General features: G+C 50.2%; 3 protein-coding genes across 4 annotated transcripts; all 3 read right to left on the bottom strand.

Moving 5' to 3' along the window:
- Positions 1-820: 820 nt before the first annotated feature.
- Positions 821-6,516, bottom strand: LOC149287044 (phosphorylase b kinase gamma catalytic chain, skeletal muscle/heart isoform-like). Its single transcript, XM_089493455.1, has 10 exons — positions 6,353-6,516; positions 5,844-5,981; positions 5,197-5,372; positions 5,031-5,085; positions 4,021-4,086; positions 3,768-3,931; positions 3,535-3,625; positions 3,111-3,264; positions 2,303-2,428; positions 821-2,191 (listed from the first exon to the last, which is right to left on the bottom strand). Exons 2-10 carry the CDS (start codon positions 5,924-5,926, stop codon positions 1,940-1,942), a joined length of 1,167 nt encoding a protein of 388 aa, XP_089349581.1. The 5' UTR covers positions 5,927-5,981; positions 6,353-6,516; the 3' UTR covers positions 821-1,939.
- Positions 6,517-8,133: 1,617 nt separating this feature from the next.
- Positions 8,134-13,211, bottom strand: LOC149287043 (coiled-coil-helix-coiled-coil-helix domain-containing protein 2-like). Its single transcript, XM_089493454.1, has 4 exons — positions 13,038-13,211; positions 10,107-10,350; positions 8,972-9,125; positions 8,134-8,452 (listed from the first exon to the last, which is right to left on the bottom strand). Exons 1-4 carry the CDS (start codon positions 13,085-13,087, stop codon positions 8,442-8,444), a joined length of 459 nt encoding a protein of 152 aa, XP_089349580.1. The 5' UTR covers positions 13,088-13,211; the 3' UTR covers positions 8,134-8,441.
- A 2,043-nt stretch (positions 13,212-15,254) lies between these two features.
- On the bottom strand, positions 15,255-16,907 carry LOC149287042 (uncharacterized). Of its 2 annotated transcripts, none has more exons than XM_089493472.1 (2): positions 16,402-16,907; positions 15,255-15,401 (listed from the first exon to the last, which is right to left on the bottom strand). In XM_089493472.1, the coding sequence occupies exon 1, from the start codon at positions 16,872-16,874 to the stop codon at positions 16,449-16,451; it is 426 nt and encodes a 141-aa protein (XP_089349598.1). In that variant the 5' UTR covers positions 16,875-16,907; the 3' UTR covers positions 15,255-15,401; positions 16,402-16,448. The 2 variants fall into 2 exon arrangements, with proteins under 2 accessions (XP_089349598.1, XP_089349597.1); XM_089493471.1 differs by having other exon boundaries at positions 16,449-16,907.
- Between the last annotated feature and the right edge of the window lie 353 nt (positions 16,908-17,260).

Here is a 17,260-nt window from a genome sequence, read left to right as displayed (position 1 = left end):
GTGTTTGTTATGTTTGACCGCTTTCTGTTTCTCTTTTGCTCCTGTTTGTTTCCATTTGGTTCATGGTGCTTTCTCTTTCTATGTATCATTTATTTCTCTTTGGTTTGTTTCTCATTCTGTCCTTCCACTCTATTATTTTTATTATTATTACACACATGGCCTTCTTTTCCCTGCCTCTTTCCCACGTTTCCCAGTTTCTGGATGCAATCATCTCTAATGGGGCTCCTCTTGAACCCAGGACCCTCTCACATCCCTCCTTCACTCTATTTTTTCTCTCTCCTTCTCCATAGGGATCCAAAATGCTCCAAGATGGAGTCTCTGTCACTCGCTGATGGGAAAGTGGCCCTCCTCTCCATGGCCAAAATGGCGGCCATGGCCCTTCCTTCTTCCTGAGGGCATTTAAAGATGGCAGACCTCATGCTCCTTCTCTGTGGTTTCTTGCGGTAGTTGGGAGATATGTAAGAGTGACAGAATAGGAAAATTAGTATTTTTATCCATTTAATCACCCCAAAAAAAGCACAAAAGAGACACAAAAAACCATTACAAATTGTTGTTGTGTGCCTCCAAGTCATTATGGCAAGCCTAAGGCTAACGTATCATAGGGTTTTCTTCATAGATTCCTTCAGGTTTCTGTTTAATTGTTTTATCATTTTGCAAATTTGTCAATATAGCTGCCTCAGCCATTTTGTACAACTTTATTCATCGTCTTTTATTGGCATTTCCATGTTTTTCCCCCTCAGATCCATCACTGAGTCCTCTGGAAGTCTTTTTAGAGTGATGGAAATCTATGCCAAATTTAAAAAACAAAAAAGCGAGGCCATTTCCAATAAATAAAGCACATTTATTGAGGGTGAAACAGAAGGTACTTTTACAAAATTGATACTTCTCCCCCGCACAAAGGCGTAAATAGTAATAAATATTCTGGAGTAACCATCAGGACGCAAAGGTGTCTTTCAATATCACTTGTTAAAATCTACAAGAGTCAGACACGGTCACAAAGTAGATCTTGCAAAGAAATAACCTTTTAGTAATTAGTTTTACATTGGAATCACATTTCAGTGAGTGGAGGTAAAAGTTACGCTTGCAATAAGAGACAGAATCTGTAGTCGACTCATTGAAATGTATGGTAAATCCAGTGCACTCAATGGGTCTACTCAGGTCAGGCCTATCGATTGAGCTTCCTAGCTAGTTCTAGTTAGTTACCTTTGAGGTCAGTTTTCAAGAGACATTTAATTTTTCAGATACTGTGCATTGCAAATAAGCAGAATAACATTTTAAAAAAGTGGCTCTTTTAACCTTGTGCCAATGAATTACTGCTTCGACACCATCATGAATAACCGGAGCAATGGTGGTTATGAGTAATCTGATTTTCCCTCTCTTTCTTTTGCACCCAGTTGTGACACAGTCTCATCTCATCTGTACATTTAGATCTGATTTGAAACTACAGTATAATACGTTGTAAGCATAAATCGATTTGCTGGTCCCCATCACAGCATGTCCCTCAATGTTTCACAGGGACATGCGTGGCCAGGCAATATCAGAGCATGGTCAAGATGGTAAATGTTATTAATGGGGAAGAATACATAAGATAGGAGAGGCTGCGGCAGTTTGCTTTTGCCCAAATCTACTGGGAAGGGAAAGATTCTGTCTCTCCTGTCTTTGTGCTCTGCTGAGTTAATCCAATGCAAACCCAATTTGGATTCATTTTTGCAGCCATTGAAGTAAACCTGAGGGCAAAGTGAGAAGGTGGGAGGAGAGGGAAGCCAGGACATTTTAAAAGCTGATGAGAAAGTGGGACGGCAGAATTGGGAGTTAACCCCTGGAAGCGGTTGCACAAAACGTCAAGCCAACCCTTCTGTAAGCCCATGAGGTCTGTTCTTTGCAGGGGACCAGCAATTGGATTTTTTTGAGTCTCTGTTGTAAAAGGGGAACCCCGAAATCAGAAGAGCTCCTCCTCAGCAGCCAAACTGAGCAAGATGGCTTTGGGGGTGTTTTCGAAGAGGGCCGCCCGGTTCTGGGCTTCTCCCTTCTTCACCCAGTGGCCATAGATCCGGAAGGCACAGGCGTCGATCAGTTTGCGGACAGGCTTCAGGCCGTAGGGATCGCGCTGCATCACCTCCCGAGTGATGGGTTTGACGTTGCGGTAGTTGAGGTAGATGCGGACGGAGGCCAGGACGGTCAGGCAGATGACCTGAGGAAAGGGACCGAGTAAGGCTTAGATTGGTGACACCGATGGTAGGGCTGTGTTTTCCTATAGTGCATTTGGCCCCCAGGGCAAAGGAGGAGAGGAAAGATGAGATACCCGAAATTTCCGGAAAGGGCTGAAGTGCCGGACCTCCTCCACCACGTATTGCTGGAAGAAGGGGTGAGCCAGGGCGTCCTCGACAGTGTAGCGGTCCTTTGGCTTCACCACCAAGAAGTGGGCAATCTGGAGGTATGGGAGGTAAAGGAAAAGCTTTGCGGTTGGGTTGCAGAGGTAGAGGTGGCGACCCAAGACCAGAGCTAAAAAAGGAGACCAGGCCTGCAAAACTTGCACAGGTCAGAGCCTGCAGGCTTCAGATGGTGGGGTCAAAGGCTTTCATGGCCGGCATCCATAGTGTTCTGTGGGATTTTCGGGCTCTGTGGCCAAGTTCTAGAAGAGTTTATTCCTGACATTTCACCAGCATCTGTGGCTTTGGCATCTTCAGAGAGGGCTGGCATGGAAGAGGGTTGGGCACAGTCTCTGAAGATGCTAGCCACAGATGCTGCTGTTGAAACGTCAGGAATAAACTCTTCTAGAACATGGGCACATTGTCTGAATAACCCACAAAAAACTTCAGATGGTGGGTTGCCATGGGGTTAACTCAACCCAACCCAACCCTTCTCCTTCGCCATCTCCATCAGGTTGGCTAGTGTAGTCTTGAAGGCTTCTGACCCAGTGCCTTCTAACCCAACCTCATCTTCCCCACCATTTCCTTCACTTCCAGCTCCCCAACCTTCACCATCTCCTCAACCATCTCCTCCATCTTCATCACCAACGCCTCCATCGCCATCTTCTCCCTCCGTCTCCTCCACCGCCATACCTTCCGCTTCGTCCTTCCCTTCTCTCATCCACGTCCCACCATACCCACCAGGTCTTTGACGGTGTCTGACTGGTCGTCCCACTCTGGTGACCCAAACTTGTAATCTCCGTTCATGATCATCCTCAACATCAGCATCTGTTTCCGGTGCCAGAAGGGAGGCGATCCGGCCAGGAGGGTATACATGATCACGCCCGTGCTCCACCTGCAAGGAACAACCAGCCCTTGAAGAACATCTCTGTCCTTTCCCCTTCCTTCCTTCCTTCCTTCCTTCCTTCCTTCCTTCCCACCTGCCTGCATCCCATTTTGCTCCCTTCTCTCCTCTCCTCCTGCGTCTCTGAAATAACTATCCACTTTAGTACACTGATAACTTGCAAAAGAGCTCACATGTTTTAAAGAACCACCCTGCAGACTGAACCATTGGGTCATTCCAACACCAATAGCCTTGATGAGAAGCAGACTGCCCTTTACTTACATGTCAACTTCCTTCCCATAACCAGGATGGTCTGGATCCATAGAACATTCGAGTATTTCCGGAGCCAGGTAGCCAGGAGTCCCACAGATCTCTATGGGATGGAAGAAGGGATAAGGATTTGCTTTTGGTTGTAGGCCAAAAGAGTTGAGGCTGAGAGAGAGCGTGACTTGCCCAAAGTCTCCCCATGGTTTTCCACGTCTGAGAAAGGATTTGAACCCTGGTCTCCGAAGTACCTTTCAGCTTCTCGTTCTCCCTCAGCTGGCAGGAGAAGCCAAAGTCGGTCAGCTTGATGTTCATGTCGTCGTCGAGAAGGATGTTCTCCGGCTTGAGGTCTCTGTGGACGATGTCCATGGAATGGAGGTACTGGATGACTTCCAGAAGGGCCCGCATGATCTTCCTGCCAAAGAAAAGGGAAAAGATGTCTCCAAAGCTTGGACTTGACACACGCCTTCCCCATTTGAAAAGGAAGGACCCAAAATGTCTGACCTGGTTTCCTTCTCACTTAAGGTCACTTTTTCTGTGAGATAGTCAAAGAGTTCCCCTCTCTTCATTCTGCATTCAGGGAGGGGAAGAAGAAGAAGAAAAACCGCATATTACAAGGGCGATGGGGAAAATGGCATCCTTTTGGGATTGCAGCTCCTACTAACCATATTCCTATTACAATTTCCAGGAATCGTTGACTGGGGTGCATGGAAGCAGATCTGTCTCTATTGCCTTCCTGGCTTGCTTCCTTTGGATAGGAAGTACAGGTTGAGTCTCTCTTATCCAAAATGCTTGGGAAGATTTTGGAGTGTGGAGTCACGGATAGCGGGGACTCAAACCTGTACCGTTTTTCGGTAAGCATCTTCTCGTTCTACCCATGTTTTGTTGCTCTGGGGTTTCTTTCAAAGCGAGGCCGCCTCCGGTTCGGATTGGAGTCCCGAGGGGCATAAAAATAGAGCCCAGACCCTTAAGCAAAGGTTACAAAGAAACCTGAGCCGTCGGCCCAAGAAGGGCACAGAGCCAGAAGAGGAGGGATGTGGGACAACTGTTGCAACCAGCTCTCCTCCTTCCCTCATTCTCTCTGGGTTGAAAGGAGGAAGGTAGTGAATAGCTGGCTGGTGGGAATGCCCCCCAAAAGGGGCAAAAATGCCCTTGCACTGAGCCAGTTTGGGGATCAGGAACTACAGATTCAAATCTTCATCTCTTTTACCTATGCTTTTGACATGTACAGAGGCTAGATTTCTGAGGACTAGAACTGGGGTCCTTGAGGAACAGGTCCAGAGCTCCCCGGAAACAACTTTGCAGGCTAGGGATATTATTTCCTGACTTATGTAGAGCTTGCAAAAGTTAGCTCTTTGTGGACTACAGCTCCCAAAATCCTCCCACCAAGTGAGCCAGGAGGGGGGGACACTGGGAGTTGTGATCCCCAAAAGCCGCCTTTCCAAATTTTGGAGACCAGAACGTAAGAAGAGCTCAGTTCTGTCTTGCAAAACAAACCCACGGCTGGTACTTACAGGTCAAAGATCAGGAAGAAGAAGGTATGGGACTCAAAGCTGTCTTTCAACTGGACTGGAAATAAAACGCAAGACTTTCATGAGCCAAGGGGATCGCGTTGCTGAACACCCCCCCATCCCAAACCTGCCCTCCCCGCTTTGCAAACGCAATGGGAACCTGACTTACTGACGTTGGGATGGCCAGACACTTTTCGGAGGATGTCGATCTCTTTCCGAGTCGCTTCTCTCAGTTCATGGATCTCTTCCGGAGACAGATTCCCCGCTGTGATGTCTATAATCTTCACGGCGAATTCTTCCCGGGTGACTTTGTGGATGCACCGCCGCACGACGCTGCTCACCCCTCTGCAAAGGAGAAGAAACATCTATGCCAGAGATGGGTCTGGAGTAGGCCAAATCTGGCCCTCCTTCGCTGCATCTGCACAGCGGAATTAATGCAGTTTGATGCTGCTTTAACTGCCAGGGGTCCCTGACACTGAATCCTGGGTTTTTGGCTCCGCTCCGGGGACAACCTGCCTCCTCTGTTTGACTTTCAGCCTTACAATAAAATGAGAGGAGAAGCCGTGCTCCCTTTTTACGAGCAATAAATCCTTCTCGGTTACACAGCAGAAACTGGAAGGATCGCCTGGCGTCGAAAAAAGAGCTTGATTCTTAAAACCGGGAATGAGAAAAAGGAGAGGAACACCAGCCCCTGGGGTTACACATTCCCCAAATGCAGCCATCGGAGGAGTGCGTTTTGAGCATTAGCATCATAGATTCCTCAATATCCCAGGCTTAGAGGGAACAGCAAAGCCACCCAGGTTTCGAACCCGTTACCTTCCCAGGATTTCCTTCGGCTCGTATTTCTCGTAAAACTCCCCGGAGCTTTGGCTCTCCGGCAGTTCCTCCGCCTTGGTCATCTTGGTGTAACTTGTGCTGAAATCTTCTCAAGGTTTACTTCCAGATGACAGGAGGCTGCAAGAGGAGGAGACATATCATCCCTAATAAATCAGGGGCATGCGATGGCCTCCATCTTAGTGTGTCTGTAGGAGTCACACGGTGAACCTGCTCTGGGTTTTAGTCTGAAATGTAAAGGAGAATTCCAGAGCAGCGCACCACAGCAGTTAAAGCAGTGCCAAACTGCATTAATTCCACAGTGTAGACGCATCTTCCTTAGTCATGGCTAAGGTGGCCACACACAACAAAGAGACTAGGCTCCTGAACCTCCTTTTTTGGGAGGAAAATAGTGTTGTGCCTCATTTTGGGAATACCACAAGGCTAGAGGAAATAATAATAATAATAATAATAATAATAATAATAATAATAATAATAATAATATCACTCACCATAACCTGGAGCTTTGGAAGTAGTTCAGCTGACAAGTCAAGCTTGATAGATAGGAGAATTGCTGGAGTTACACTGAAAGCCCACAATCGGCGTCCAACAACCGTCCGGCTGCATTTGCTGCCGGTGGTTGCGCTCTCCTTTGCTCTCTCTTTCTGTGCGGTGACTGGGATGCCAAAAATAAAAAGAGCAATGCAACTCCCAGGCAGGCCTGCTGCCAAGATCTCCGGCCTGAACGCTCCGAGGAGGCTGTTTATTCAGCAGTGACCCTGTTTTAAGGTGAAGGCGCCCGCCTTGCAGGGCGAGGGCGGCTGGTTCTCCATGCCATTTGGGTGGGCAAAAGGTACCCCAAGAAGTCAAGAACCAGCGTTGGACAAGGAGGTATGTACTCCAGACCCACAACATGGAGCAACTCCCCAGTCGCAACGTCACAAGCTATTTGGCTTGGGACCAAGGCCAGAAAGGAGAGCAGGGTATAACCATTATGCATACTGTGGAGAGAATGATTATGAACTAGGACCACTGGGTTCTGGCTCATATCATGCTAGAACCTGGCAAGGTCGTCACCCCATCCAACATTTACTTAATAGATGTAACCCAGGAGCCGTCTGGCCAAGCAACATACATTAGTGTGGTCCAGGGAAGAAGAAACAGGCTAAGAGAGGCTGCAGCAGTTTGCTTTTGCCTGAGTTGACTGGGAAGGGAAGGACTCCACCTTCTCCTTGACCTAGAGCAGAGTTAAGGTCTGAACTCAGTTTGCAGCAATTCAAGTAACTGGACCCTTCGTAGCTGCTGGGGTTTGGCTCCAGGACCTCCCTGAGGGTACCAAGATCCTTGGATGCTCAAGTCCCATTATGTACAACGGGGGTAGTAAAATGGCATATAAAATGGTGAACAACTCAAATTCAAGTGGTTTTGGATTTATATATATATAACCCATGTATATGGAGGGTTGACTGTAAAGTGAAGAGGAAGAGAGAGAGAGAAATGGAGTCATGGATCATGTGAGAAAGTGGGATGGGAAAGGATTATTCAGCACTTTCCTTGCCAAAGTGCGTCATAGGAGGGACTTCTTGACACGGCGCACTGTGGGACTCAGATGCTTTTAAATCAAGGGTGGGATGCTAGGGGTCTAGGAGACTCCGGACCTTTCTGTGTCCTGTGGGCACTGCAAGGGCTATCTTGCTATGTTTTTAGGGAAACCCCGTTTAATTTTAGGCCTGGGAGATGAATCATTAAGTTCTTTGGATGTTGTTGCATTGCAGTGGAGGGCTGCTGGGACTTAGAGTCCAACAGGGAGGCTTCCCGGTTCCCACTTTTGTGAAGAGGAAGGCATGGTTTTCAGATCTGAACTAATGGATTACAACGACAAGGGGAAGACTCTGGGTAAAGCTTTGGAAGCACTTCCTGACGTTTAAGAGCTGTTTGACAGAGGCATGAACTGCCTTGGAAGATGACATAGCCTCTTCTTTATTGGAGGTTTGTAAAAAGAGGATGCCTGCCTCTCTGCGGTGCTTTAGCTGTGGATTTCCTGGGCGGATTGGACTACAGGACTTTCAGATGCCCTCTTGACATATCTACTAATAACTCAGACTACCAGGCAAATTGTTGAGCATTATGTCTGTAATGGTGTATGCACACAGCTTCACTCATAGATGTATTGAAGGTGCAGAGAAGTGTGAACTCAAGTGGCAAAGTGTTTCTCAGCAGAGGTGAATAGAGGATGCAAAGTGGATCGGAGGATTCCCTAAAACACGAGGTACGGAGGAGACGCTGCAAATGGTTCCCTGGAAGAAAACCAACTTTTATTTTGAGGCTCACACTGGTACAACTACTGCCAGGCACAGGAGCATGGACAGCGAACGCAGGTGACAACAATCGCCATGATCCCACGCCCTTTAAGCCCACCCCAACCGACAGTGAACTCCATCGCCACAATCCTTCTTGCCCTGAAATGCGCTCCAGGCTTTCTTCCTAGGCAGAAAAGCGATCACTAAAGAAATGCAAGACGGCTTGTTGATATTAGAGAAGACTTTTACTAGTGACATGTCGTTCCGTAACAGAGCTGGGATGTCGTCCCTTGGAGCTGAGTTAAGCTAAACCTGTAAAGGGAAAAAGAGAGAGAGAGGGGGGGATATCAATATTGACAACATAAAACACCCCAATATTTAGAAACCAGGACATATTTCAGGAGTGATTTTTAACTGTGCAGCCAGCATGGCATCACGGTTTGAGCACTGGTCTACAACTCTGGAGACCAGGGTTCAAATCCACATTCAACCATGGAAACCCACTGGGTGAACTCGCCAAGGCACACTCTCTGTGTCAGAGGAAGGCAAAGGCAAACCCCTTCGGAACAAATCTTGCCAAGAACACTGTATGCTATGGTCTTAGGGTCACTGTATGTTGGAAACGATTTGAAGGCATACAGCACCACAAGTCCTCCATGGACGCATGGATTAAATGGCCCTTGTGGGTCCCTCTGAGCTCTAAGGGCCTGAGTTCACGCTGACTCTCACACACTTGCCCTTCCTCTCTGTTCTCCGCAGCATCCTTATAGCTTCTAGAAGGGATAAGCCCTAAGCAATGGCTTGAAAAGTGAGCCAGCGCACACCGCTTACCATTTGCAAAGCGGCACTGCTTGAGCACTTCGCTGAAGCCCTCGCACAGCTTCAGGTCGGCCTGGTTCTGGGCGCACTCCAGGAACTGCTTCATCTCGTACTGGCAAGGCGTGAACTGGGACTGCTGGGCCATGGGCTGGGCCCCCTGCGGCTCCTGAGGAACAAGCAGAGCAGAACCCCATTAGCAAGGAAAGAGATCCTATAGTCATGCCAGGGAAGTAACTAGGAGCTGAGGGACTCCGAGTTAGTTCCTGCCCCAACTGCCCACAGGCCAAAATACTCCCGTTTCTCCTCTTTTTCTCTTCTCCAAATGGCACCCAGAAACGTAGTTTCCCTTTCTGTCACCATTTTGGAAGGGAAACAGAGGGGGACATTTGAGATGAATGTCGTAGGGTTAGTTTGGCAGGTTACGAACTGGGCTAAAACACACTTGGCAAAGAGGGACAAGGGTCCTAAATACCCTCAAGGCACCAGATCCCATCTGATCTTAGAAGCTCAGCAGAGCCAGCTCAGGTCAGCAATTGTATGAGACCCCGATAAGAAACACCAGGTACTAACAAATTCTATTTCAGAGGAACAAACTGGTAAAACCACCTGAGCGTTACTTGCCAAAGAACAACTCACCGCATCACTTTGTAGCACATCATTATATATTTGTAATCCTCTTTCCTTCCTGTCTGTTCATAGGCATATATATGTACTACAATTGTATCACATAGTTTTATATTCGTTATCCTTTTTCCTTCCTGTGTGTGTATATGTGTGTGTGTGTGTGTGTGTATATATTAGATATGCAGTGCAATTGTACCACAATGTTTTACATTTGCAGTCCTCTTTCCTTTGCGTACATAAGCATATATATTAGATATGTATATTCGTAGTCCTGTCTCCTTCCTGTCTGTTCATAGGCATGTATAATAGATATGTTGGACAACCGTATCGCATTGTGAAACTCTTAAGCTGATAGGTGACTTGAAGGCACACACGTGTGCATTATTATTTTACCATTTAGAGTATGCGTACCCCAAGAGGCTCTTAGAGCGGCTTACAAATGGTCAGTTAGACCTTCCCCTGCCCTCACGCAAGGCCCAAAAGCGCCTGCAAGGCTCAGGGAAAGGAAGGCTCCCCCTCTCACCTGGTAAGTGATGTCTGGCCTGGCGGCTTCGGCGCTTCCTCCTCCGAACCCTCCCGTCATGGCGTGCCCCAGAGTGTGCCCCACGGCGGAGCCGACCGCGACACCTGCGGCGGTGGTAGCCATCTGGGCCATGAGGCCGGGCTGCCTGGGGGCCGGAGAAGCCACGGCCGAAGGAGGGGCGGCCGCCGGGACGGAGGCGCGTGCCGCTGGCGGTGGGGCAGAGCGCATGGGTGGCGGCGCACGGCTGCAAAGACATAAAAGCAGACAGTAAACAACCTTTGAGATGCCAAGGGAAGCAATCCCGGACCTAGTCATGTTTGCCTAGTGCTTGAAACAGGCCAGGACTCCAAAGAGGAGGGCAAACATGGAGGACGTCCAGCAACAAAGCTGCTTTGGGTTATTGGGAGGCATGCTGTTTAAATGATGCATGCGTCCTAAGAGTCCGGAAGCCACTCCAAAGCCATGCTCCAGCCCTAAAGACCAGAGTGCAGCTTCTGGCCTTTTAAGATGCGTGTGTCATTTAAACTGCATGCCTCCAAAGTGACCCAAAGCAGCTTTATTTTGGCCTGTCTGTATGGGCCCAAAATCACAGAGCTGGAAGAGACCCCCAAAAGGGCCCTGTAAGCCGCTCTCATTGCCTTTGGGCTGAAGAGTGGGGTATTATATCTACATATACATCCTTGTCCCTCCATATTTGCTAGGGTTAGGGACACTGTGCTTTTACCTGAGAGGACACCTCTCTAGGGATCTCTAGGTCCTCCAGCGCAGCTCTGTGGCCAACGTTCAACAGACACTGACCATAGAGTTGCACTGCAGAAGCTACAAAGGCCTAGGAGAGTGTCCTCTCTAGGGATCTCTAGGTCCTCCAGCGCAGCTCTGTGGCCAACGTTCAACAGACACTGACCATAGAGTTGCACTGCAGAAGCTCCAAAGGCCTAGGAGAGTGTCCTCTCTAGGGATCTCTAGGTCCTCCAGCGCAGCTCTGTGGCCAACGTTCAACAGACACTGACCATAGAGTTGCACTGCAGAAGCTCCAAAGGCCTAGGAGAGTGTCCTCTCTAGGGATCTCTAGGTCCTCCAGCGCAGCTCTGTGGCCAACGTTCAACAGACACTGACCATAGAGTTGCACTGCAGAAGCTCCAAAGGCCTAGGAGAGTGTCCTCTCTAGGGATCTCTAGGTCCTCCAGCGCAGCTCTGTGGCCAACGTTCAACAGACACTGACCATAGAGTTGCACTGCAGAAGCTCCAAAGGCCTAGGAGAGTGTCCTCTCTAGGGATCTCTAGGTCCTCCAGCGCAGCTCTGTGGCCAACGTTCAACAGACACTGACCATAGAGTTGCACTGCAGAAGCTCCAAAGGCCTAGGAGAGTGTCCTCTCTAGGGATCTCTAGGTCCTCCAGCGCAGCTCTGTGGCCAACGTTCAACAGACACTGACCATAGAGTTGCACTGGAGAAGCTCCAAAGGCCTAGGAGAGTGTCCTCTCTAGGGATCTCTAGGTCCTCCAGCGCAGCTCTGTGGCCAACGTTCAACAGACACTGACCATAGAGTTGCACTGCAGAAGCTCCAAAGGCCTAGGAGAGTGTCCTCTCTAGGGATCTCTAGGTCCTCCAGCGCAGCTCTGTGGCCAACGTTCAACAGACACTGACCATAGAGTTGCACTGGAGAAGCTCCAAAGGCCTAGGAGAGTGTCCTCTCTAGGGATCTCTAGGTCCTCCAGCGCAGCTCTGTGGCCAACGTTCAACAGACACTGACCATAGAGTTGCACTGCAGAAGCTCCAAAGGCCTAGGAGAGTGTCCTCTCTAGGGATCTCTAGGTCCTCCAGCGCAGCTCTGTGGCCAACGTTCAACAGACACTGACCATAGAGTTGCACTGCAGAAGCTCCAAAGGCCTAGGAGAGTGTCCTCTCTAGGGATCTCTAGGTCCTCCAGCGCAGCTCTGTGGCCAACGTTCAACAGACACTGACCATAGAGTTGCACTGGAGAAGCTCCAAAGGCCTAGGAGAGTGTCCTCTCTAGGGATCTCTAGGTCCTCCAGCGCAGCTCTGTGGCCAACGTTCAACAGACACTGACCATAGAGTTGCACTGCAGAAGCTCCAAAGGCCTAGGAGAGTGTCCTCTCTAGGGATCTCTAGGTCCTCCAGCGCAGCTCTGTGGCCAACGTTCAACAGACACTGACCATAGAGTTGCACTGCAGAAGCTCCAAAGGCCTAGGAGAGTGTCCTCTCTAGGGATCTCTAGGTCCTCCAGCGCAGCTCTGTGGCCAACGTTCAACAGACACTGACCATAGAGTTGCACTGCAGAAGCTCCAAAGGCCTAGGAGAGTGTCCTCTCTAGGGATCTCTAGGTCCTCCAGCGCAGCTCTGTGGCCAACGTTCAACAGACACTGACCATAGAGTTGCACTGCAGAAGCTCCAAAGGCCTAGGAGAGTGTCCTCTCTAGGGATCTCTAGGTCCTCCAGCGCAGCTCTGTGGCCAACGTTCAACAGACACTGACCATAGAGTTGCACTGCAGAAGCTCCAAAGGCCTAGGAGAGTGTCCTCTCTAGGGATCTCTAGGTCCTCCAGCGCAGCTCTGTGGCCAACGTTCAACAGACACTGACCATAGAGTTGCACTGGAGAAGCTACAAAGGCCTAGGAGAGTGTCCTCTCTAGGGATCTCTAGGTCTTTCGGTGCCACTCCTAGTTCACGCTGACCATAGAGTTGCGCTGGAGGACCTAGGGATTCCTAGAGGGAATCAGCTATGGAGGGGCGAGGGCATAAGGATCCCATTGGGCGACCTTGGCCCAAGCCACACTCTCTCAGCCTCAGGCCTCCTCTGGACAAGCCTGGCCAAGAGATAGGGTCTTTATGGCTCAGAAGCGGGCCAAAAGCGCTGGCTGAGCGGGGGATGATGGGATTTGTAGTCCATTAGAGCCCACCGCTCTCCTCACCTGGCCGGCGGCGCCATGCGGGAGGTCCTGCTTCGGCTTCCCCTGGGCATGATGGCGGTCTCCCTGTTTATCTTATCTCCTCCTTCGTCTTCTTTCGCTCACCGGTACAAAGTTCCCCCACCTCCCCTGTCTGCTTCCGCTTCCGGTCTCCGCGCGCTGAAGGTCACCGACTGGGGAGGGCGCGCATGCGCACACTCTCCTGAGGAAGGCTTCTGAGGAAAACGCGCATGCGCACACTTCTGAGAAAGGCTTGTGAGCCAGACGCGCATACTCTCTTGAGGAAGGCTGCTGAGGAGGACGCGCATGCGCAGCCCCCTCCAGTGACGCCATACAGGCGAAGGGCAGCATGGGCCTGGCGCTGCGTCACTATGGCTGACCTTTTGGGCCAAGTCACACTCTCTCAGCCTCTGAGGAAAGTCAATGGTGGACATCTTCCAGAGGAGGACTCTGGTCGGCAATGGAGTGCAGTGTGCCAAAGCCACTCTCTCTCAGCCTCAGGGGAAGGCTGCTGTGGATAAACCTGGCTAAGAAAACCCTGTGATAGGGTCGCCATAAGCCTTGAAGTCCCCACACAAGTTCCTGCATGGCAGGGGTGGGGGTCACATGACCCCTCGGGGTCCCATCTGGCTCCAAGACTCTATGGTTCTGCAGCACTTCGTAAATAAAGTTTGATAATTATAATAATAGTAATAATAATAATAATAATAAATGCCATGCCTAGAGTGGCCCTTGGGTTGGGTTCCCCCCCACAGACCCCAAAATCCTTGGACGACACTCAGGTCCCATTGATATACAATGGGGGATGATGAGGATGATGGTGATGGTTACAGTGGGCACACAAAGAGAGGGAGCAGAGCAATGGGGAAGATGGGAGCTGCAGTCCAGCCAAGTGCCAAACACAAGGGGCCCAGGCCATGGGTGGCCTGATGGGAGTTGCAATCCAAAGAACCATCACAATACAATGGCATACTCAACTCTTTCCCACCTCAATCCAAGGAGGCTGTCCTGGCCCTAAACCGGTGTCTGTCTTCAGTAATGGGCACAAACAAGTTGAAACTACCCCTGGAGATGCCAAAGCCATTGATGGAATCATGTCCACAGTTTTAAAAGGATGTGGAGAAACTGGAGCCATGTGTCCAAAGGAGGGGGACTAAAATGGTGAAGGGTCTGGAAACCATGAAGCCCTATGAGGAAGGACTTAAGGAGCTGGGGATGTTTAGCCTGGAGAAGAGAAGGTTAAGAGGTGATACGACAGCCCTGTTATAATATTTGAAGGGATGTCATATTGAGGAGGGAGCAAGCTTGTTTTCTGCTGCTCCAGAGAACAGGACCCAATGGAGCAATGGAGGCAAGCTCCAGGAAAAGAGATTCCAGCTCAACATTAGGAGGAACCTCCCGAGAGTAAGGGCTGTTCGACAGAGGAAGATGTAGTCTCAGAGTCTCCTTCCTTAGAGGTCTTCAAACAGAGGCTGGATGGCCATCTGTTGTCAATGGGGATGCTTTGATTGAGAGTTCCTGCATGGCAGAATAAAGGGGTTGGACTGGATCAGGTTCCTTCTTGGCGTCTCTTTCAACTCTATGATTCTACATCCAGTTAGACTACTGTCATGGGCTCTACTTGGGGCTGCCTTTGAAGGGTGTTCATAAACTCAGTTGGTTTAAAGAGCTGTTAACAGGGGCAGAGCCCATACAAGGCCCCCGTCGAAACAGCTTCGTCGGCTGCCAGTTTGTTTCCGGGCACAATCCAAGGTGCTGGTTATTGCCTTTAAAACCCTACATGGCTCAGGTCCACACACTATTTGGCAAACCCTTTCTCCCAGTATGAACCGGGTCAGACTCTGAGATCCTATGGAGGAGAAGCCCTTCTCTCCGTCCCAACGCCAACGCAAGGACACTTGGTACACGAAAGATATAGGGCCTTCTTGGTGGCTGCCCTTCCTAGACTCTGGGACTCCCTGATCTCAAAGGGAATGGATCAGAACGGCTCCCTCCTTCATCATTATTAGTATTATGATTATGATTATTATGCTTTATGTATGTAGTGCTGTAGATCTACACAGCGCTGTACATACCAACAACAATATGGATACGGAAAACATGCCCATGGCATATAAATGAAAGCCGTGGCTATGGAGGGCTGAGTGTACGTGGGTTTTAGGATGGACTGATACAGGGAAGGAACGCATCGGAAACTGGAGAAGAACAAGGAGACAGTCAGGCGTTGCAAAGGTGTTTTTTGTCTTTAATGTTAGTGAATGGAGGAAGGAATCATAGCCAAAAAGCCATGAAGGTGGAGCGCATGGAGTGCCTTCGGTGGGAAAACAAGGCGGGGAGAGGTCTTCGGGAAGCGGGTCTTTCTGGAGCCTGCAAGGAAAGCAAAAGCAATTAATATGGGAGGCGATTGGGCCGCAATACACACACACACACACACACAGACACACACTTGTCCCTCCATCTCTGCGAGGGTTATGGGCCCAAGACCCCCATGAATATGGCAAAACCACAAATAATACCACCATGTTTTTTACCTGAGAGGACACCTCTAGGAATAACCTCTAGGTCCTCCAGGGCAACTCTATGGTCAACGTCCGATAGGCACTGACCACGGAGTTGCTCTGGAGGAGCTACAAAGGCCTAGGAGAGTGTTCTCTCTAGCAATAACCTCTAGGTCTTTCAGTGCAACCTTTAGTTAAAGTTGACCATAGAGTTGTGCTGGAGGACCTAGATATTCCTAGAGAGAACATAGTAATCAAATCCGCAAATATGGAGGGACAACTGTGTGTGTGTGTATACATCTATCTATCTATCTATCTATCTATCTATATGTCTGTCTGTCTGTCTGTCGTTGGCTACTGATGCCATTGACTGGTATCCTTCAGTCTGTGTCAGCATACAAAGCATATAAACAAATACAGGCATCCTTTGGGACTCAATGGGACAAAGAGGTTTCTAGCCTCAGCCTCCATGGACTGCAGTTCCCATGACGCCTCTGAAGAAGTGCCCTATCACACACCTGGGGATGATGGGAGTTGCGTCCCCCGCCGCAACCGTCTCTCCAACATATGCACACACTGGGGCCAAGGGAATAGCGGGATGATGGGAATTGCAACCCACCCCAAAACCTCTCAGCCACGCACACAAGAGGGAGCAAGGCAATGAGCCGCCCGGGGATGGTGGGAGTTGCAGTCCACCCAACCATCTCGCTAAGATTCACACTCACTGGGCCAGGGCAATAGGCAGGATGACGGGAATGGCAACCCACCCAATCTCCTCTCAAGCCATACCCAGAGGGACCAAGGCGAGGAGTCCCCTGGGGATGATGGGAGTTGCAATCCACCCAGCCGTGTCTCTCTAACCTACACACCCAGAGGGACCAAGGCGGCCCTGGGGACGATGGGAGTTGCAGTGCACCTAGGATCGCGGTCCTTGTCTGGCCTGGCGCTGCTTCTTGGCGCGGCTGTTGCGGATCTTGGTGTAGATCTTGCGCTCGTGTCCGGCGGGGACCCTCCAGTTGGTCCTCCTTTCCCTGGAGCGCCGGCTCCGTCCTTTCCCGCCGGCGCCGAAGCCCCGAGGGCCGCCCCGACAGACGCGCTCCTCCGACCCTGCGCCTGCCGCGTCCTCCTCCGCCTCCTCGGCTTCTTCTTCGGCTAAGCCTTCCGCGGAGGGGCGGGGCTCTGGAGATGGCTCCTCCCCTGTCTCCGCCCCCGGCTCCGCCTTTTCTGGCTCAGCCTCCAGCTCCAGCTTTTTCTTTGCTCCGCCTCCTTCGGGTTCTGGGGGCGTCTCTGCTCCCGCAACCGCCTCAGCAGTCACGTTCGATTGGCTCCGCTTCCGCTTCATGGCCCGCCCCCGCCCAGGCTCCTCCTCCTTCTAGACAGGCTCCTCCTCCTTCTAGCCAAACCCCGCCCCCTTTGGCCGAAGATGCCCTGCCCCAGAGTGACGTAACATAGGACTCAGCACCGCCCTGGATACACGCCACGCCCACCTTCTCCTCCTCTTCGCCCCCGCCCCGCTGTTGCCCTGGCAACGCGGCCTACCACCTTTTAAAGCCCAGCCAAGCCTTTGGCTATAGTAATAATGATGATGATGATGATGATGATTGCTACTAAAATATTTGGTACTTTAATACAACACAGTATTACAATATAGTTAAGAAACAGCCAGCATTATTAAACTAGTAGCAATGCAAAATCATTTTAAAACATACACATTTGTTTGCTTCCTTT

The sequence above is a fragment of the Sceloporus occidentalis genome, unplaced genomic scaffold (genome assembly GCF_023333645.1).
Source record: "Sceloporus occidentalis isolate IW3139 unplaced genomic scaffold, rSceOcc1.0.p SCAF_64, whole genome shotgun sequence".
Taxonomy (NCBI): domain Eukaryota; kingdom Metazoa; phylum Chordata; class Lepidosauria; order Squamata; family Phrynosomatidae; genus Sceloporus; species Sceloporus occidentalis.
This window is presented reverse-complemented; position numbering and strand designations above follow the sequence as displayed.